Below are 21,721 nucleotides of genomic sequence, written 5' to 3'. Positions count from 1 at the left end.
AAGCAACAGGTAGCATGATGTATGAGAAACCGATGGACGAAATGTTTGACCTACGATAAATCGTCTTGCAGTGATGAACAATATTTTAACTACCATACAACATTGCTCTGTTTATATATATCATTATGTACTGCCGTATATGTATGTATTCTTTTTTTATAATCATATTTTCAAATTGACGGAATGATACTGACGTTGATAGCCAGACACCAACTGCCTCCCCCTGTTGAAAATAACTAACTAAACAAACAGACAGACAAGACCATTGTTATTCTATCATTAATTTATTTAAAAACAAAATCTAATAATGCCAATTGTGCTTTGCTCTCAGAAAGCAAGAACAAAAAAATATTATTTATTTTTTCAGTAGCTGGTGATTCTTCTCATAGTAGTGACACATTTTGTTCTGCGTGTATGTGTTTTTTTTTGTTACAATCTACAGTGTTCTTTTGAATTCTCACACAAAATGATCTGTTAACATGCACAAAAACAGAAAAAAAACAAAAGAACACTACAGTGCATTAAAAAGGCACCTGCTCCCCAGATACAGGCTATTTTTTTAATTCTACAGTTACATAGTTGTCAGAGGGATGTCCTTAACGCAGCTTCAGTAGCAATGAGTCTCAAAACTATCCCTTGTGAACCATTCATTAAAAAAAACTGCATTGTATCTGTACCGTTTGCATCGAGTGCTCTACAATATCACATTGACTTTTTTTCTCGGGGGGCAGATGAGGTACATTCAAGAGGTAACACATTTAACTCCCATCTTACACAAACAACTATACCTTTCTCTGCAACATAATTCACACACACATACTAGACTGTAAAATACAATTGTCAGGTTAAGTACAGTTCATATTGAAGTGTCGATGAATAAAAGGCGACCAGAGGAAACATGCAGTACAGTAAAGTACGTACGTAGAGTGGTTTTATCTTGGCGGAGGGGCCGGGGGGCTCAGAAATGCTTATCAATTTATTTTTTGTGCCTCCTGATCACACTTCCCATTAAAATAACTTACTTTTATGTTCTTCGACATGCAATAAGGTGGCACTCATCGATCCTCTGCCAGCTACCTTTGACCCTTTTCGGGGATATTCATTTACACATACATAGATTTCTGAAAAAACAGCATGAAAATATGAAGGTTTAGAATATCAAATAAAGCAATATGTTGAGAAGAAGCATTAAAATTAGCTGTAACAAGTCCTTAAGTATAAATATTCATCAACATGTATACCACCAGACCTCCAGTTCCCATTCACTTTATTGCCCTGACTGATCAAGAATGTCCATTTTTATAACATTCACTCGGTCTTCACATTTTCAATCTAGGATTTGGGTTCCCCTGCTCATAATGCCAACAATTCATCAAACCTTCTCTCCCCTTCCCAAACACACTCCTTCTTCAGTTGATGTGCACTCATTCACCAACATTAACTTACATGTTGTACATTTATGTTGACTTTCAATGCAACATGTATTCAAATTTAGAATCACAAACACACATACAGATGAGACCTACATATCGAGTCCTGTCATATCGTTTTACAATTATAACAGAAAAACTGGGAAATGTGCTGCAACTAAATTCACAAGTAGTTTATAGTGAGGTTTCACTTTCAGGTTTTAATCTCACTCATGGAGTTTTTGGAGTGTTATAGATTTGAATGAACAAATATTTGTTATTCCCAACCTATTTAGACTTTTCTGAAATGATCAAGATCCATTCAATGGTAGTTTTAAATGTGTTTTAGACCGTTTAAAAGCAAAATAAAAAACAAAGACAGAAGTGCTGAGAACTTGAAGTGAAGCATTGCTTCAGGAAAGATAAAGAATACGTAAACCTGACAGTTAAGGAATATTATTTCCTTCAACTGGTCCTCACATAAGTCTGCATTTAAAAAGTAAACAGAACGATGTCATCTCTTTTCTTCAACAGTTTCTTGACAATACACCAAAGACACCATCTTGTTCTCACACATGGATAAGAGCTTTTGTTCAGATTGAGTACACAATGGATACATAACAGACATTTTCACCACACTATATGCAGTTCCTCTTTTCTGTTAATGCCCAACGACTGTGTTACGGTTACCATTAAAAGACTAAGGAAAAAAGTGGTGGTTATCCAAAATCTCTGCTTTCCCTGAAAGGCATGACCAAAGAGTTACTGAGCTTTGCTGCATTTGAACTTAACTTGATGTCGGACAGTGTAACTGAATGCACTTAGATATAGGTGATTTGAATGCACTTAACTGTAGATGCTTGTGATTATAGGCTTCAACGGCATCAGACTCTTTAAACAGGTACATTTAGTGTTTTCCAAGTAGATATATTTGCACGACTGAATAGATTTGAAGCCTTATTTTTTGTTTTATATCCCAGACCAGTAACTGTGCAGTATAACTGACTAGAGCCGTTTTTGAGGGGGAATTCGATTTTGACATCGTTTTGCAAATGAACATTTGGATATGTACGCATTTTGCAGGGACATATCTCTAGTTTATGCTCCTACGTTATTACATTTGATGACACCAGATTGCATGTATTTCAATGCACTACATATGGGAGACACCGTTTGTGGCCTATGTACAGGAAGTTGTTAGTCGTCAGCCTTTTATCAAACTACATATTAACATGTTTTCTACTGTATGATAGTGGAGCGCACTGGAAAGAAGTTTTACAAACGAGCAGAAGGAGTTAACACAAAAATGCCTTTGTTGCTGGTAAAAGTTTACCGTTATTTTCTATGCATATTTTGTTCACTTGTATAGACGAAAGGCAGCTTGCTTTGTTCGGATTGCTGTAAAGGTGATTCTTATTTACTAACCTGCTCGAATATATTTTTCTGATAGTTTAAAACTTTGATTGACGTGTTAAAACCTCACAACTCCACTGGCAAAGTTCACAAAGAGAGGATGGTTCCTAGAGGTACCGCTTCAAAGAATGATACGCGGCTTCTAATCAGCTGTACAGCTCTAAGACAGGCGAGTCTTAGACTGCAACGGAGAGAAAAAAAGGGAAGACTGGCTTCAAGTCTCTTCCGGCTAACAGCTAACAGTTAGCGGCTGTTACGTGAAGGCACTTCCTGGTAAAGCTTTCCACAGAGTAGCACCTGGGATTGTTTAGAAGTAACCAGTAGAAGCCCTTGATAGGATGGAGCCTGGGGGTCTGAGCTGGGCTGAAAGGTGTCTGGGTCACAGCAGGGCGAAACCTAAGATGTACTGCAGGAGTTTGTTCCGATTGGCCTGAGGTAGAAAGGTGCTGCTCAGCTCCAGCGTCGTCACCCGGTTCTCTCGTCTCTCCTTCAGGACCTACAGAAAAACAAAATCACAACACAATCTTAAGTCCAACTGGAGCAACCTGAACACCACCCAAACCTTACTTTCTAAACACTATACTGTATTTAAATAACTTGGCATCAAAACATGTGTTTAGCAACTTACCCCAAGCTCTTTGAATGTCTTCACTGTGTTCTTAACCAGGTAATGAGTCGCACTTTCTCCTGAAAAAACAAACAAACAATACAAATGGATCAGAAATACTGAATTTATGTGCGTTTGCATCAAATAATGACTTTTCTTCATATTATATTATCAAAAATTAACACATTCCATTCTTCATTAGTTTATTAAAACTAAGCCTTGAGGATGGATTTTTTTTTAAATGCAATTTTTCGTAAAGTGATGATAAGATCATAAGATGTACATAAAAAAGGAAAGTGTTTAACACATGTCAACAGTCAATAAATACACTACAGTGCAATATATAAATATGAATAAAAGCAAAACATCAGTTAAATAATATAAATAATAAATAAGCTAAAATTGTGAAGAGAAAAGTTAATATAATAAAGTGCAATAGGAATTGCACAGTATGTGCAGAAATACTTCTGTATTACCATAAGCAGCGACTTCTCTCTCGGTGCGTGTGAGCAGGTATCTGAAGAGCCTCTGGGTGTAGTCAGACTCAGCCATGGGCTTGCTCAGACTGTGGACGAAGATGGCGGCCCCGCTATATGCCTCCAGCACTGGGCTGAGCTGTCTCTGGAGGAAGACAAAGAACTCCTGGTGCTCTGCGGCAAAGCTTACCTGATTGACAAAAAAACAAAAAAACAGGGAGGAATTCAGTGACTGGATGTTGCCTGAGATTAAACACAACTTGAAAATAGTTTGAGAATAGTGCCATGGTTGTGAATTGGTTGGCTGTAATGAAACAAAGAATAAACTAGACCTTTAGGTAGCGATCTCTCTGCTCCTCTCCAAAGTCACTGTCCTCGTCCTCCTCGTCGCTTCTCCAGGAAAGGGGCTCCGGGAACTTTTTGGGCCAAGGTTCCTCTGTAGGGCTGGGACTGAGTTCCTCCTGGTCCTCCTGACACAAACAATCATTCACATTAGACCATCTGGGCCCATTCCATATTACACCTACAGTAAGTCATTCCCCATGTTGTTCACCATGAGATAAGTTCCAGCATAAGCCACAGTGATTCCCCACAAGCAGTGTGGTTTGTATCTTGGAACTGACCTCTGCTACGTAGAGAACTCCGTATTGGATCAGCCTGTTCACAGCGTCGTGTAAAACCTGGTAAATAGTCTGACAGGGCTGTAGGACAGACAGAAAAAAGGGAGAGACTCTGTTAAACATGACATAAACCATGTGGAGTTGTACTTGAAAATGTGTTTAAATTGATTGATCACACAGTCTGATGAAGATCTGACATTGACATGGTTGTTCATATGTTATGGTCTCATTGTAACCAATATAATACAATATTTCAAACTTCAATTCAGACACTGCGAAGAAGAAAATAGGGACATAGGGACTACTTGCTGAACTCATGCTGTCCAGTGCAAAGTTTAGAAACATAGACAGGACTTACCGGTGCCACTGTAACCTCATTGATGAGGAAGTGAGTGAGCCCTGCGGCCTTGCGGATGAGTCTCTCCTGACTGAGAGGGAGGCTACCGGGGTCACAGGGCTGATGATCAGACTCTGACTCCACCACCAGCTCTCTCTGCAGTGACAGGATGCTGCTGGCTGGAGATTGATCATATAAAAAATATTTAAAAAATTAAGGCTTTGGAACACTTGAGTCTCACTGATGCGATGTATACTGTTTAAAGAGACAACAAAAAAAAACACTTGGCTCAACAACAATATACCAATGATTGCATCAGAAATAAAGACGTGGAAAAGTCCGTTGCTGTAGAAGCTGAGCTCGAAAAGTGCTGGTACAGTTTGGCTGGGTGCGATGGTGAACTCTCCGTTGCGATTGGCACTGCTGGTCACGTTGACGCAGTTTCCAAGCAGGTGGAGGGCACGCATGACCACGTCCTCAGAATTCCCCGAAAAGCCCAGATCAAAGTCCCGCGACAGGATTTCCTCCTTCATGTTGAAGAAGTCTTCCACCAACTTAGACAGCACCACCCCCTGGTGCAAAGTGGAGGAAAAAATATGGACTCAGAACACTTGAAAAAAATAAAAACAATAAAAAAAACATGGTTTATGTCCAGAAGAATCGGTGACTCTATAAAGATTCAGTACAAGAAAAATGCTAGACTGAGATTGAGTTTGTTACATGCAGCCCTGGACAATTCCTCAGGACAGAAAAAGACAATTTTACTAATTGTTTTCCACCTCCACCCACTTACATTAGTGCGCCTGCAGAGGGCAGAGCCCCATCGCTAATGTACAGAGGTGGTGAGAGAGGATGCAGGAGGAGCGAGATCTCTAACAGAGAGAGACATTCATTACTACCATGCAGAGCTCTGTGACATTTGGAGGTGGATGAACAGGAAAAAGACAAAGACAGAAGAGAGGAGAAAAATCTGAAGAGGGCAGTGGTGAAGAATGAAGGAAAAAGGGGATGGGTTTAAAGGAGGAGGTTGAAGAGAGGACATGACAGACAGCCAGGCTCTTACCTGTCTGTGTCTGTACAGCAGCAGACAGGCTACGATGTGGGTAGACATGATCGCTGAAGACTTATTTGCCGCTGTGAAAGGAGACACAAAGAGGAAATAATGAGAAACACGCAACAGACTGACAATATCAAATCAGGGTTTCTGGTAGAGTAATTCTGGAGAGCTGGAAGGCACTGATTAACACAATAGAAAAACACAACATTAATAAATGTAGATTTTTATTTGAAAACAGCTGAATGTTCTGCTGTTAATTGTAAGTCTCTTATATCAGAAAGTGGATGGGGTTATGGCAACAGCAATTGAAATTCTTAACTATGAAGATATATTATGAATTTAGTAATAACTTTTTTCTACTTTCTTTGCATCTTAAAAAAAAATTCAACCATTTGTAATCTAGCAGGCTTTTTCTTAATTATGTATGACATTTCCCATTACACATACACAGCTCAAAAGACTCCAAACAGTTCATAAGTTTGAAAAAAATAGCAGTGAGATAAGTGTGTGTGTGTGTGTGTGTGTGTGTGTGTGTGTGTGTGTGTGTGTGTGTGTGTGTGTGTGTGTGTGTGTGTGTGTGTGTGTGTGTGTGTGTGTGTGTGTGTGTGTTATAAAGGTTACTAGTGGCCATCTTTAGCATGCCTAAAGACGCTGTAACACATGTGTGAGCACTGGTACTGCATCACTCCCCTCTTCTGCTCCTCCATCATCTCTTTCACCTGATTGGCTGAAAACAACATGCCATCCAGCTGGAAGCTTTGTGATTGGCCGAGAGGAAAAAAGGCAAATAGGCCTGGCGCAGGAGAATGCAGCTGAATGAGCTGGGGAGAACCGGTTTCTTTAGTGCTACTCCGGGGCAGAGAAAGCCCTGAGTGATGTGAAGCGGATGTACTGATGCTGTGCTGGATTTCAATTAACGGAGGCGGCATGATGGATAGCATTTCATGCGTGTTGCAAGCAGGTGCACCTTTAACGAAGGGTGAGAAGGAGACTCATGTGCAGAAGAAAATACACTAAAAATGTAATTGCTGATAAAGCAGTAAACATGTGCTCCAAGGTTTTTAATAAATGGAATACAAATAGCTGATATTGGTTGGGAGACTTTAAATAGGATGGTGTTTTGATGATTCAGGAACTTAGTCTCTACATATATTTATTTTTATTTATTTTTTATTAACCTTCATTTAACCATGTTGAGTCCCATTGAGATTAAGAATGTCTTTTTCATGGAAGACCTGGCCAAGACAAATCAAATATAATGACATAAGTTGCACTGTAAGTTAAACAGATTTAGTTGGAGATTTCTGGTGAGGGTAAAAATAACGCTGTAAATATTACTAGGAACAGGGCTATTGTTAGGATGACCCCCTGTCTACGTTAACTTAAGTTCCTGAGCTCAGATGTCAGAGAAAAGACGAAGCTGTGAAGTGGCAGGAGGCAGAAGTCAAGTTTGTGACCCGAGGGTTCATGATATTACAGGTGGGACTGTGTGGCGGCTGGTTTGCGTATGTCCTGGCCAAGACAAATCAAATATAATGACATTAGTTGCACTGTAAGTTTGAAATACACAGCTTTAGTTGGAGATTTCTGGTGAGGGTAAAAATAACGCTGTAAATATTACTAGGAACAGGACTATTGTTAGGATGTGTTAATCCAACGGTTGTGGAGTTGGAGATTCCTTACTGAAGAGGACGTGCTTGGCCAGGTTGTTAATGAGTTGTCGTTTTAAGATGTCGTCAGGCAGCTCTCTGTTCAGCTGATCCTCCTCAGGGCCCTCGAACAACTGAGCATCAGGTCTGGAGGAACAATAATACCACATCAATAAAAACATACATACAGTTTGGTACATTTCTTATCATCAGCATGATATATTATGCACATTTTAAAATAGTGGTTTTCCTTCTCTTTTGTTGTTTAAATATAGGTCTGAAGGGTAAGGGTCTGAATGAACACCAACAGGTATTTGCACTATGGCAAATAATTGATATTTAAGTCTTAATACAATAATAAAATTATACTTTAGACTCAGAAAAACATGGCACAAAAAGGTCTTCAGCTTTCCCTGCGTACTACTTTTCAGCACAATTGCTTTATGCTGCAAACAAACAGCCCTTTCTGTTATAAGTAAACACTAATCCGATCAGAAGTAAACCTAATATCTCACCAAATAAGATCCTTCATATAGCAACACCCTCTGGAGCCTCTGGCTATTTCTGCTAACCTTTGCTCCCCCAGCATGTGCCCTACACATGCTGTAGGGCACTTTCTATGAAAGAGGATTTGCAGTTTGTGTCCGGAGGTTTATTTTTTTCGGACAGCTCTACTGGTATGAGTTCTGAACTTGTGACTGCGGACCAGCTGGGATGGAACGCAGCTGTCCTTGTGAACGTACGGAATGTATTAGTTTTAAATATGAAAGGACAGCGCTGAACCAAAATGACCCCCTGCCTACGCTAACCTAAGTTGCTGAGCTCAGATGTCAGAGAACAGACGAAGCTGTGAAGTGACAGGAGGCAGAAGTCAAGTTTGTGACCCGAGGGTTCATGATATTACAGGTGGGACTGTGTGGCGGCTGGTTTGCACATGTCCACTGGTCGTAAGACGATAAAGTTGACTGTCAGAGTGGCGAGTTTGTGGGGAGTTTGTTTGTTTGTGTGTTTTCACTTACTGTGCAGAAATAATGATGGGCGTCAACGTGTGTTCCAGGGACGCCGATGGTGGAATATGCCGGTTTCTCTGGCTGTCCAGGTACTCCTGTATTTGATGCAAAAAAAAGGTTAATTACAAATACGTTACCTAACATTTTAGTTTTAAACTTAATACTGTATAGTATAAGACACATAGTTTATTTTCTCAATTTATAAATATTTTCAGAAACCAAAAGAAAGAATGATCTCTGAACGTGAGATTCTTGCATTTTAAGGTTTTGTAACAGTTGTAATGCTTTAAAATACTGACATCCAAAATCCTTTCTATACCAAGATCCACATGTGGCCATAGCAGCTGAATAAAAGCTGATGTAAATCTGTAATTCGTCACCTTTAAAGAGAAAGGCTGGTTGAAGTCGACTCGGACACAACCGTAGTTCTTCCTCAGCATCCTGAACACTCCACATGCTATTCCCCACAAACTCTCATTCTTCTTAGGTTTCCCCTGTAGGGATTGAGGGGTTAAGATGGTTCAAATGTAGACATGATAATCACCATAACAACGTATTCTGTATGACTAGACTACACAGTTGAAGTTATCTATCAAGCTAACACACCTTGTGTCTCCTCATTCCTCTACAGCTACAATTTCAAAAGCCAAAAACTATAAAATATTTTATTTTTTTTTCTTGACTAACAGCTTTGCTGCCAAGGCAAAAGTGCATACAAACAACAGACATCATCCAAGCACTTACCAGCTGCTCGCTATTGTAGTTGCCCTCAATGATACGATCATAAGAGATGCCAACTGGCACCACCAGTACATCTGGGATGGACCCAGTGCACAGTGCTTCTACCACGATGGACAGCATGCCTGCACGCGCTGTAGACGGCTTTCCGCTGCGGGAGCGGGTGCCCTCCAGGTAGACCTCCAGAAACTGCTGCTGACGCAACAACTCCTCTGTATACTATAAGAGATATTGATGAAACACAAAGGAAAATGTTGATGTAAGAATGGTTGGATAAATGATGTACATACTGTATTTCAAAAAACATCTTAAAATGTACCTCATTTTAAAAGCTTACGATACTTTGTGAAACTGAATGTATGTTATATTGTCTTTTTGCTTGTTAGTTACATCTTTACTTTGCTTTTTTACTATATGTACTTAAATGTATTTTCATTTTTGTAACATGACTTTGTAGTTGTTTTAGCTCTTTAATTTAATTTTTTTGTTTGTCTTTTTTTCCTTTAACTTTTTTTCTTTACCTTATTGTAATTTAATATCAGGTGGACATCCCTTATAAGCCCTTCGGGGTTTCTTTTGTCCCACCCGTGCATTTATGTATGTTTATGCGCATCTTCTTGCCATTTTAATCTTGTTTATCTGCACAAATAAAACTACGGTAAACTAAACTAAACTATATAATAATAATTATTATTGGGGGCGGGACTCGATAAGCCTTAGGCTTCTTCCGTCACCCTTCGGACAACACAAATTAAGATGTATGATGTGAAAGAGATAATTGTGTATTGTGTGGAATTGTCCGAAAGAATAATAATAAATAATAAATAAATAATAATAATAATAATAATAATAATAATAATAATAATAATAATAATAATAATAATAATAATAATAATAATAATAATAATAATAATAATAATAATAATAATACTGTGTATGTTATGGTCATAATTCTTATGAAAAAAAAAGATTGACAATGACTCTATTACAAGGTGGAAGTCAGGGAAAGGGAATACTGTGGTCAGTCACCAATAGTTTGACCCCCAAACATGCTGCACAGAATTGGGTACGCGCCAAGGCAGCCATGCTGAGTATACAGCTGTGTCTTGCTATGTAAACACTTTTGAGGAGAGAGGCTTTGTCCTGAAATGGATGTGGCAGTGTGAGCTGTGAAAGGGACACACGGCCGGGTTCGGCTTTCACAGGAGCAACTTCACAGGGGCAAATGAAATTAGAGCAGGTCATGGCTTTGTTTCCCCCTTCTCATGCTTGCACTTCTTCTACGGCACATTTATACAATTGACACAGGCATGCCGGATTAAAATCTCATCTCCTACCACATTTAAAGTATAACAGAATGGGTTGCTGGTTACATATTCCACACTTACAGTTGCTAACATGTACACCCTATTTGTTAATTATTTCCAACAGTTGCTCATGTCTTTACCTGATAATTCTTATCTTTAGGACACTTCTGCACTTATCTTAAAAGGCACAATAAACATTATGTGTTGCCTTTATTATTCTCAATTCCTTTTCACTATTTCCAAACACACAAATGAACAGCAATTCAAGTCTTATACACTGGTAACATTAGGTTAATCCACTAAGCAGCCTAACAGTTTTGTAGAAAGAGCATTCATGCATTAGACTTCATGCTACCAGAAGCTTATGGTGACAAAGCATTAATATCACCACTGGTGGTCACTCACATTAGTACTACTTCAGGTTTCTCATTAGCTAAAGCTATTTAAGCCATATTATCCAAATACTAGAGCTGAACCAAAGGTTCAGATTCCAGTATTAATCCGCCCCTGATTTCTCATTCAGTCCATTCAAAAAGCTGTTCCACCAGTGACTTTCTTGGGGTTGCAAAATGCTCACGTCCGGGTGGAGATACATCCCAACTTTTTACGTTGACTCAGCTTCAAAATGCTCCGAAACAATATGTCAACCATTTTACTGTTTATATTTGGGATATTATACTCCAACTGTCACAGGAGTCAAAACTCTGTACTACAGTGATGCAACCATCGGGTTACACTACTACAATATGTATTATTAATGTGTGAAAGTATGTAAGACGATGAATAAACCTACCCACAGTCCCAACAGAGCAGATTGACATGAAGTATGAGTTGAATCTAGGTCAGTTCAGTGAAAGCAGAATCTCTCAGCCAAACAGCATTTTACTTTTTCACAAGAAGCTTAAGAGATGCTTAGAGAAGTTATTCAGACACTGCTACAGCACAGGGGGAGGGTTTTTAGGAACTTATTTTAAATGCAAAATGTTATGATGTGTTAAATTGAGGCATCAATCTGTGCAAAGACTGATTTTACAGTAAATATAAAGACTAGAAAGCTGAGCTAACATTATATAATGAATGCCTTTAAAGCTCAGGAGTGAAAAGAGCACACAGAGGAGCATGAATGCATGAAGACCACCTGCAGTTACATGAACCAGCCATTACTGCAGAAGATAAACAGTGTCTTGGGACTTACTACTTGTAAGAGTGATCTGTACAGAATGTCTCTCTTCCCATCCGACGTCTCCTCCATTTTCCGCCGTATGAAGAATCCTCCAAGTTTACGGATCAGGGTGCTGAAAACAAAAGGACATTGACTTTAATAACCATTCCTCTGTTTCTAGGCAACACAAGCTAGTAAAAGATGGGGCCTGTATAATGAACTCCCATGTGCTAAAGAAGATCAGTTTAAGAACCTCAAGTACTATATCAAGGAAGTTTAAAAAAAAAAACAGTTTCCCAACCTGTTGTCAGGCTGGCCGGCCGTTTATATTCCCTCTTTGTAAGATCAGAGTTAATCTTTAGTCTCACCGTTTAGTTCAGCGCTCATGCCTTTCTGATCTATTTTCAAAGAATTCTTCAATCTCTGAATACAAACTGATCCTTTTTGATTTTACTTAAAAAGGGAGCAGGAATACAGATTAGTGCCAGACCGCTTTTTACCTGAGGATAGGGATGCTAAGGTTGTTTCCAGCAGCAATATGCGGGGCTTTGATGTTGTGACAGAACAGAATCAACGTGATGAGCAGGTAGTCGATGTGGGATTTGTGAACGGGCAGGAACACCATGGGCACATTCTGCTGTAAAGACAAGAGACCTTGAGGATTTTAACATAAGACATAGATAGTGGTTAAAAAGCTGACAATGGATAGAAACATTTTAACATCTAATTTGATCTTGTGTCTTATGTGAATAAACTAGTCATTACCATGTGTCAGAAATGTATTGTGGTGAGGTGATGAATAAATAAGACTGCTGCACTGCTAATAATAATTATTATTTTTTTAAACGTGCCAAGAGTTAATACAACTGTGTACATGAAAAAGCTCTGCTTGTATTTTATTGTGTCAGTTTGTGAAATGTAATAATGAAGTGCCTTGTTAGATACCATGTTCAGCCAATCAACGTTTGTCACAAATATGTGTATAAAATCATGGTGTGACAGTGTAATCCATTTTAGTTGCTGCTGACCTCTGTAGCAGCTTTCTTGACCATTTCCAGCTGGCCTTTGTGGATCTGGATGCTCCAGAAGAAACCGTTAAAGAGCCTCAGGAGGATCCACCCTGTCAGCCTGAACGAAAGGAACAAGGAGAACACAATCTTAAGCGCTGCAGCAGGCATAATCTAATCATAGCAAGGTGAGATTTTTTGGAACACAGTATATACCTGATAAAGGCTGGTGAAATGTTGGCCACCATCTCCTGAAGGACGCCCCGGGCTTTCTGCCTCGCTTTACTGTGAGCTTTGTGATCCTGGCCAGGCTGGCTGGCTGCAGTGTCCAAGTCTGTGGCTACCGTCACAATAGCGCTCTCCACCCTGCGAAGGACAACAGCACAAAACATAACATTGTGTAATTACTCAGAATTTCTCATGGGGCGACAGAAGTTACGCACTGTAGCTTTAATCTGGTCTCGTTTTTGTATCCCCAGCTGCAATTAATCAAATGTGTTTTCCATTCATGTGCATTATAATTATATTAATGTTGGTCAGGTTTGGAGTTTTATTCTAACAGGGGCTGTTACTCACTCTTCTCAATGGGATTTTGATGGCGCTAAATGTTCCATTGTTGAGTTGACTCTTACCTGCTGTTGTTGAGAACGTTGTCCACTACGTTCCTAGGGAACATGTCCTTGTTGACGTCTCTCTCCATGACAAACAGCACATAGCTCAGCCTGCGTGCCAGCCAGCCCCGCTGTCTGCATGAGCACAAACAGTCACACATGTGCATCAATGTACACACAAGACACATTCTGAAATGCATTGTGTGCAGGGCTACCCTAATGAATGCATTCACATGTTTTGTATAGAATGAATGCGATATAAACATCTGTGGAGACATGAAATAAAAATCTTTCTCAAATACAAACACCCATGCACAAAGAATAAAAAGGTATGTTCATACAAAGCTTGGTATTGTTGGTTGCAATATTGTTCTTGGTCATTTAACACATTTTCAGGAACCAGAGATCAGATGTGTCCGTCTTATCTATTAAAAACAACTTTCTGTGACAATGGTTTTGTAAGGTCAGTTTCATTACAACTTGCTGAGCTCATGCATAACACATTACTGATTGTGTTAGACAAAACTAAATGTACTAACTTGTCCATATTGGCTTTAGCCCATCTGGGTTCGGGGATTTCTACATGCCAAGAATAAAAACCTAATTATTTCAAATGATCCTGTGCAATATGGAAGATGATGGCTGATAGACTTATTTAAGGTAAATCTACCCAAAAGGATTGCACTAGACTTAAAAAAAAGCAAACTCTTTACATCGAGCCTGTCTTTTTATTTTTTGGATTTGAGGTCTGAAGATATCTTACTGCTTAGAGATCAATCACTTGAGGCAAGTGTCCGGTGTCCACTGACAAACACTTTAAATTATTAATCTGTCTACCTTTCCACTGTTTCCACAACATCGGTCCTCTTGACATAAAGCCATTTATTAAACATAAATAAAAAAGCCAGCGCCTGTGTGCACTGTGTTTATTGCACTATGCAGGAAGAGTAAGAGCTCTTGCTCTTGTTGCAAGCGACCATGTAAAGGTCATCAGATCCAAAAGAAACATGTGAAACCCAACCACGTCTACGAGTAGTTTTGAAACATGTTTCTCTTGCCAAGCCAATGGGCCACTGTGGAAGGAAGTGATACTATAATGGAGCAGATGTTGCTGTGTTTACCTGGTGTGGGTCTCATTGATGTAGATGACGTTGCGCAGTCCCAGAGATGGTATACTGGGGTTGAACAGTCTCTCCTGGGACCAAAACAAAGACAGATTTTTTATGGAAAGGAAGATAGGAACTTGAATCATCAACATAACTTCAACTAAGTTACACAAAGCCAGTCTGATTTTGTCTGCCTGTTTTTTATACTGTAGCTCTGTAGCATGAGCTGGAAACAAATTGTCTTTCTGCTGCCATTTCATTGGCTTGTAACACGTTAATACATCACTTGTAACTTTTACAAGCACATTTATTTATTTATAGTTGTTTATTATTAACATATATTTTTTCTTTAAATGATATTCCAAATTGGAGAACATGTCATGAATGATACCTTTTTTTATATTTCAATTGTGACTCGGTGGACTTCTTGAGAGCCACTATTCATTTTGACTGGAGCGGCAAACTAAATATTGATGATTTTCTTTTGAATATAAACATTTCCAATAACATGTAAGAGTTAAGTAGTTGATAGTGGCGTCACATTACCCAGCTCTGCGGCGTACAGGAGTGACAGCAACGGCCCACGAAGGGCCTCTTTCTGTTCAGCAGGCCCTCCTTCCACGTGCTGGCAACAGAGCGCAGGACTGAGGGGCTGGTACTGCGGTCCTGGAGACACATCCATACACAAACAATTACTTAAGAGAAGGTGCAGGTAAACCTGTTCTATGGAAAATATGCCTGCTAAGACAAGATTAAAAATCGATGTTTCAGTAAGATGTTTTATGCTGATCCTACAATATAAAAGGCATTATGAAGAGACATCGTTGATGTGGGTCTGTCTGTCTGTCTGTCTCACCGAGTCATCGTTGGGATGTTTCCAGCGGTTACACCATTGCTCTCCATTGTTGACCTGCAGCAGTAAGCCATCTGACACCTCCATATTGTCCGCTGTCCTTTCCTCTCCCTCCAGATCACACACCACTAGCTGGCAAGCTGCAGGGAAACAAGGATATCATAAGGTTACATTTTAAAAGATTAAAATGCATTACTCCATAAAAACTTTAATTTCTAAAGGCAATATTCTAAATTGACTTTGTGTGTAGTACCACAAGTCAGTCAGCTTATACTTCAAATACACCACATGAGCATCTACTGAGACACACAAAAGTCAGATTTAGAAGCGGAACTGGAGTCTCCCTATGAATTTGATGTCAATGTGCACGGTGTGTTTGTATACTGCTTGTTCTTAAACAAGGTGAGTGTGAAAATAACATGGAGCTTTAATTTGAAGCAGATACATTTTTATCTTTAACTATAAAGAAAATACTCAAGTATGAATTGCTTATGGTGAAAGAAATCTTCAAAGCAAAAATAGATTGCGCTACAATGTGCTTGCTTCAGATTTCAACAAAACAAAGATATCATAATAATGGTGCTGTAACATAAACATAGCTCTCCAGTGGCGCAACGTCTGCCTCGGCGACGAATCACACCCAGTCAATGTATTCAGCTCTACACATCATATAATTGAAAACCTGAACGACTACCCGAAGGATTGTAAGAGTTTAAGGATGAATCACTTTTGTATTCACTGGAGCTCTAATAATATCTATTACAGGTTAGTTAACTTTTGGGTGGGAAAGGTTCTTACAAAGAACTGAACTCTTCAAATACAGCTTTGAAAATGTAGCCTTCAAAATAGTAATAACATGGGAGAGGGGTGGGCTTAAAACATTTAAACAGAGAATACATGTAGAGATTCTTATCCCAGTGAAATAATGCTTTTTTGTTTTTGTATAAAGTTTTTCTTATACTTTTTTCCCTTTAAGATCTGGTATGATTTATTTATTCGACTGATTATTTGTGACGGTGTCCTGAAGATTAAAAGACTGTAAAATACTATTTCAGGTCATTAAGTGACTTAGCACATAATGGTCCTCCATATATATTGCTTGCTGTCTTGTTAAGCTGATATTACAATGGAGCTGTGTGGCATCTCTGGGCCCCAAATACCTACAAAAAAAAAAGCAAAAAAAAAAAAAAAGCAAAAAAAAAAACCTTGACATTGGCCCTGTTTGTTTTCCCAATTGTTTACTCTTCATTTGTCTCCACTTTCTAAACATGTCAGTGCTGGTTGAGAGACATTGGTCTAGAACAGACCATAACCAACATGTTCACTGTGATATTTACCAATGAACTGCTTTTCTGAGACAAAATGGAAGATAATTGATAGAAAACACCACAGAAAGTGCCCGTCATGCATATGGAAACAGGTTAATGAATGAATGATTTGTAGATTATGCGTGACAGATAAGAGGAAGTGAATCATCGTTCGAACTGCTTCTGTAAATAAGGAGATGTCAGTAATGCAAGCCTTTTAGCTAAAATGTTCCCCGGTTAACAAGTGTCCAACGGTGGATGAATGCTCTTTGAGCCATTGTTCTGTTGTAGTGGTAGTAGGTGATACGCACACTGATGAGCGGAAACTGGTTGGGTTTAGAAAAGGGTCAATGACCGAGAGTACTCCAGTGGATGGACTGACTTTGTCTGAGGCAAAAACAAAGACGCTGAAGAATTAAGAGCCTGGAGCATTAGGTAACAGGTGAAGGCGACCATCATTTAAAATTCCATTGCAGGTACATTGACTAAGAATAATGGCATGAGAAATAGTAAAATACAAAAACAAACAACTTAAAAAAATCTAATAAATCCCTTTTTTTAATGAAATGAAACGGGACATTTAGATAACACTTCAGGTTATTTTTTTTATTTAATAAGCCAATATCAAATAATTATCCACCCATTTAAAGAAGGCTTGGATTTTTACAGCCAGGAAGTGTATTACAAAGGAAGCTGTGGCTTTGATTAAGTTTGATTATTTTATTGTGTTACTCATCATGGCATGATACCAATCTGCAATTGATGGAATACTACATCATCTCACCACGTTAATCTTTCCAGATGATTACAAAAAAAACATTCCTCTTCTTAACACTGTACACAACTACTGGGTTAATCCTTCTCACATGCTCCAAGCTGTCTGCAATAAGCAGGTCAAACAGGAGAAGTCCCTGGGTGACAGATGGGGAGTACAAGATGACTAGCAGCGCAGACAACAATGGCACAAACCAGGCACCCCTTATGTCTGGGTTGGCTACATAAGTAACGCCGTGTTGTTTGGCCGCAGTCTTATTATAATATCTAGTTAATGGCTCCAGTTGCACCCTATAGAAAATCTAGTTATTAAGCCGTGACTTGAGAGGTTTCTGTCACAGACACCGGCTCATTGCATGGCATGCTGCCGACTGAGCCTCACGAGGCAAACGGTATGGGGCTTAAGGGACTTGCAATACCCAGAATAGAGCCCAGTTAGCTTCACGTTAGCGCTAGATACGTTAATGACACACGGGTCCACGTTTAAGTAATTGACTTAAATTCACTGTAGCAGACATGCCAAGGTTAAAAGATTATATATCCCATACTGTGGAGGGTCGTCTTGTACTCAATGTCAATGTAAAGTTAACTGGATAACGCGAGGTTATGACATTCAAACTCGGCCGATAATTTGCTTTTGGTATTTTACTGGTCACAAATGTGTCAACCAAGTCATGCGAAGTGCGAACATCTTATTGTCTCCATGACAATACACGCGTCGCATTAGTAACAGTTACTCCATACAGTATATGGGGGCGAAGCTAGGACTAGCCCGCTAGCCATGCTCGCGAGAACAATCTCTCCCTTACCTTGAATGTTGTGTTACGCTGACTCATATCTCAAAAATATATATATCGTAGGTAAAAACTCCAGCAAGCGTTCGGGTTTTTGAGGGACCAAATGAGAGCTCGACTCCCCTCGGGGGTATGAGCAGCAGCACGGCTCTGTCAGACAGAAATGTGACAGACGGCAGGAGCGCTGTTGTTTTAGTCCAGCGGGGAACTGCTGCTGTACAGCCGGGGGCCATGAGAGGGCAGCACTGCGCCAGTCCTACCCATAGACGATCCTACCATTCTGCCTTTTACCTTTGCGTGTTATGCCCGTTATGCCCAAGCCCCAACCTTCTTATCCATAGAGCATCTATAGTATCAAAGATTTCACATTTATACTTTATTATTATAATAACCAAAATACTATATTCATAAATATCGCTTTGCCAAATACCTCCCCCCATTGTTGATGTTACTTAAATGGGTTAATCTATTAGGGGAAAAAAGTTCAAAAACCTATTGATGAGTATTACTATAGCCCTTTGTTCCATTATTTAGCCTAGTTTATCATTATTATTTAGTATTATTTTAAAATATTGCTACCTTATTTGTCAATGCTATATGAATATTATTTCGTATGTAGTACATTATCTTAAAATTGACATAAATGGACAATTTCACTGGTTTTGTACAACTTGAGAGTGTACACAACGTTTGTATTATTTAAAAAATATGTTTAAAATAAATAAAAATATAATAATTTTGTTTCTTTCTGGGACTATTGCATTTACATCAATACTGGCAGCGTTTTCAAATAAAAAATAAAAACAATAACAATTTAGTCTTATAACGCAAATAACATTAATACAAAGAACAAAAGCAGTTCTGGAAAATGGATGTAGTGCGCCCTCCAGTGGTCAGACATTTACAATACATTTATCTGGAATGTACCACTCTCCTATGGCGATGGGTTATACACATAGTTTGATTTTGACACAATAAACTAACATATTTCACATGAAATATATGCATCCTAAAATACAATTGCAACTTTAAATGTCAGTTATAAATAACTTTCAATTTTTTTCTGGCACTGCCGCCTTCAACTCCCCCGTAGCGATAGATATAATGGTAGTGACTCAGTCTTTCTATTTCCGTCGTTTCTGTTAAGCTAGCGGCAGCCATGAGGTAAGCTACACATTTGACTTTTAAATATGTGTCTTTATTCCAAGCAAACGATTAACAATTTTGTTGGTTGTTATTCAAGAGAAAAGTAAAGACGCAAATTATTTAGTTCAATTAAAGTTACGTTTCTATCTGAACACGTAGCGTGTGGGCCTATGACGGTGAGCTAACATAGCTAGTTAACCAAGACATGTCATTACATGTTACTGAAACAACAAGGGTCCTTATCGGCGGATAGCTGGCAATTATTCACTCTTTCGTGCGTTTGTCAATGTTAGTGCCACAAAATGTAGATCAAATGAAATAGTCATACTGAGACGGCGCAATTTTAATTAGGTGCTCTCTTCGTCCGTCTCTTCTTTTCTGGTCCTTACCTTTTATACTATCTGTGGTCCTCGCCCTTTTTAAAAGGCATTTTTTTTCCAGGCATTTTTAGCATTAGTGCTTTTGCATTGTGTGCTTACTATTTATAGGCAGACCAACAAGCATCTCCTAAACTCACTAGTAAAAATATAAACCTGTGAATCACGGTCTGCCACCTGTGTCCAACCTTATGAACGACTGATTGGCAGCTGTCAATTGTTTGTCAACATTAAGATCTATTTCCTTCTTATAATAAATACAACAACGTGTTTTAGGCATATCGTCATGGATCAGCACTTGGACATTAATGACACATTTCGAGTGGTATATTTCTTCACTGTTGTCACATCAGTATCAGGTGATGGAAAATGCACGGCTAATTTAGCACATTTCACTATGAAGGTTTTATTGTTGTCGAATTGAATAGGAAATTATGTGTGCAATTTTGCGTTGTGTATGCTTTTTAATTATTAGTGTGTTCTATTTGTTATCCAAATGCACTTGCATCATGCCATTAACTTTGTCAGCTTTAATAAGGTGAGAAAATAATATACCCATTTCCCAATAAGATATATATTTCCTTTAAAGTCCAAGAAACTTGTTATATCTACAGTAATCTTTTCCATTGTATTTATCTAATATCCTCCAATCTAATGTGTTCCTTTTTTATCCAGCATGCTCAGGCTCCAGAAGCGCTTGGCGTCCAGCGTCTTGCGCTGTGGCAAGAAGAAGATTTGGCTCGACCCAAATGAGACCAATGAGATTGCCAATGCAAATTCTCGTGAGTTGTTTTCTTTGCGCCAGAGGATTAATTTTTTTCTCCCCGTTGGTTTGTTTAGTATGGCACCCTTATTACATTGTGTTTGTACCACAGGCCAGCAGATCCGAAAACTCGTGAAGGATGGACTGATCATCAGAAAACCTGTGACGGTTCATTCCCGCGCACGCTGCCGCAAGAACACATTGGCACGTCGCAAGGGACGTCACATGGGCGCTGGTGGGTGATTTTCCTGCATACGCAACACTTTAATTGCTGTCAAAGATTCTACATTGTAACCTATGCTAACATTATCTATTTCAAAGTTGTAGTGATCCTAGTAGTTTGCCCAATAAACAAAATAAGTCACTTTTGCATTTCTTTTTCCTTTTTATTTCTATATAAAACTATATACTGCTACAGTATATCTGCATATTCTTAGGGATTATCGTGCCAATTTATTTAATTTACAATTTTCCTCCTGCCCAGGTAAGAGAAAGGGTACTGCCAATGCTCGTATGCCCGAGAAGTTGTGTTGGATGCGGCGCATGAGAATCTTGCGCCGCCTTCTTTGTCGCTACAGGGAGGCCAAGAAAATTGACAGGCACATGTAAGTGTGAATTCCAGCTGGTGAATAAGCCAGTGTAGTTTAAACTCCCAAGTTCATCTTGCTTTGAGAATGCTCCGACGTATTCTCTGTTTTCTCCAGGTACCACAGTCTGTATCTGAGGGCCAAGGGTAACGTCTTCAAAAACAAACGCATCCTGATGGAGCACATCCACAAACTGAAGGCAGATAAGGCTCGCAAGAAGCTTCTCTCGTAAGTTGCTCTCTATCAATATGGTGTTTTATTTTATTTAAGATTTTATAAATTTCTTTCATTATTTTCCTGACAACGCTTAATAACACCTTATAGCTGTTGGAATTTTATTTTGTTAGTTATATTTCTGAAAGTTCACTGTTTAATGTTAAATACGTTCTCTTCTGTCCACCTCCCTTTACCCACCCAGTGACCAGGCTGAAGCTCGCCGCTCAAAGACAAGGGAGGCTCGCAAGCGCAGAGAAGAACGTCTCTTGGCCAAGAAAGAAGAGTTCATTAAGGCCTTGTCCAAGGAGGAAGAAGATGCAAAGAAGTGAATCTAAACCAAAAGTTTCCATTCTCAGATTACCCGTTTTCTTGTTAATAAATTTGGATAAAAGAAA

At 39.0% G+C, this 21,721-nt stretch overlaps 2 protein-coding genes across 2 annotated transcripts; one reads left to right on the top strand and one right to left on the bottom strand.

Moving 5' to 3' along the window:
• Positions 1-409: 409 nt before the first annotated feature.
• gpam (glycerol-3-phosphate acyltransferase, mitochondrial) lies at positions 410-18,392 on the bottom strand. Its single transcript, XM_080049175.1, has 21 exons — positions 18,253-18,392; positions 15,366-15,502; positions 15,056-15,175; positions 14,525-14,598; positions 13,425-13,538; positions 13,009-13,158; positions 12,814-12,913; positions 12,286-12,422; positions 11,819-11,918; positions 9,323-9,535; positions 8,959-9,072; positions 8,588-8,673; positions 7,603-7,715; positions 5,926-5,996; positions 5,167-5,434; positions 4,884-5,041; positions 4,529-4,606; positions 4,238-4,375; positions 3,906-4,095; positions 3,451-3,509; positions 410-3,318 (listed from the first exon to the last, which is right to left on the bottom strand). The coding sequence occupies exons 2-21, from the start codon at positions 15,447-15,449 to the stop codon at positions 3,202-3,204; spliced, it is 2,484 nt and encodes an 827-aa protein (XP_079905301.1). The 5' UTR covers positions 15,450-15,502; positions 18,253-18,392; the 3' UTR covers positions 410-3,201.
• Positions 18,393-19,350: 958 nt separating this feature from the next.
• LOC307267012 (large ribosomal subunit protein eL19) lies at positions 19,351-21,721 on the top strand. The gene is made up of 6 exons (XM_080049183.1): positions 19,351-19,401; positions 20,436-20,542; positions 20,636-20,758; positions 21,008-21,128; positions 21,228-21,338; positions 21,529-21,721. Exons 1-6 carry the CDS (start codon positions 19,397-19,399, stop codon positions 21,653-21,655), a joined length of 594 nt encoding a protein of 197 aa, XP_079905309.1. The 5' UTR covers positions 19,351-19,396; the 3' UTR covers positions 21,656-21,721.

This window comes from Ammodytes marinus (genome assembly GCF_949987685.1).
Source record: "Ammodytes marinus genome assembly, chromosome: 20".
Taxonomy (NCBI): Eukaryota; Metazoa; Chordata; class Actinopteri; order Uranoscopiformes; family Ammodytidae; genus Ammodytes; species Ammodytes marinus.
The sequence above is the reverse complement of the archived record's forward strand: the minus strand, read 5'-3'. Positions and strand labels throughout refer to the sequence as shown.

What these genes read in the sequence shown, in the direction of transcription:
- gpam (XM_080049175.1), bottom strand. Translation starts at nt 15,449, where the DNA reads ATGGAGGTGTCAGATGGCTTACTGCTGCAGGTCAACAATGGAGAGCAA. An exon ending in ATGAGGTTACAGTGGCACCG is followed by an intron (nt 4,607 to 4,883) that starts GTAAGTCCTGTC and finishes TCTGTCCTACAG; the next exon opens with CCCTGTCAGACTATTTACCA. An exon ending in AGAGAGATCGCTACCTAAAG is followed by an intron (nt 4,096 to 4,237) that starts GTCTAGTTTATT and finishes TTTGTCAATCAG; the next exon opens with GTAAGCTTTGCCGCAGAGCA.
- LOC307267012 (XM_080049183.1), top strand. An exon ending in GGGACGTCACATGGGCGCTG is followed by an intron (nt 20,759 to 21,007) that starts GTGGGTGATTTT and finishes CCTCCTGCCCAG; the next exon opens with GTAAGAGAAAGGGTACTGCC. An exon ending in AAGAAAATTGACAGGCACAT is followed by an intron (nt 21,129 to 21,227) that starts GTAAGTGTGAAT and finishes TGTTTTCTCCAG; the next exon opens with GTACCACAGTCTGTATCTGA.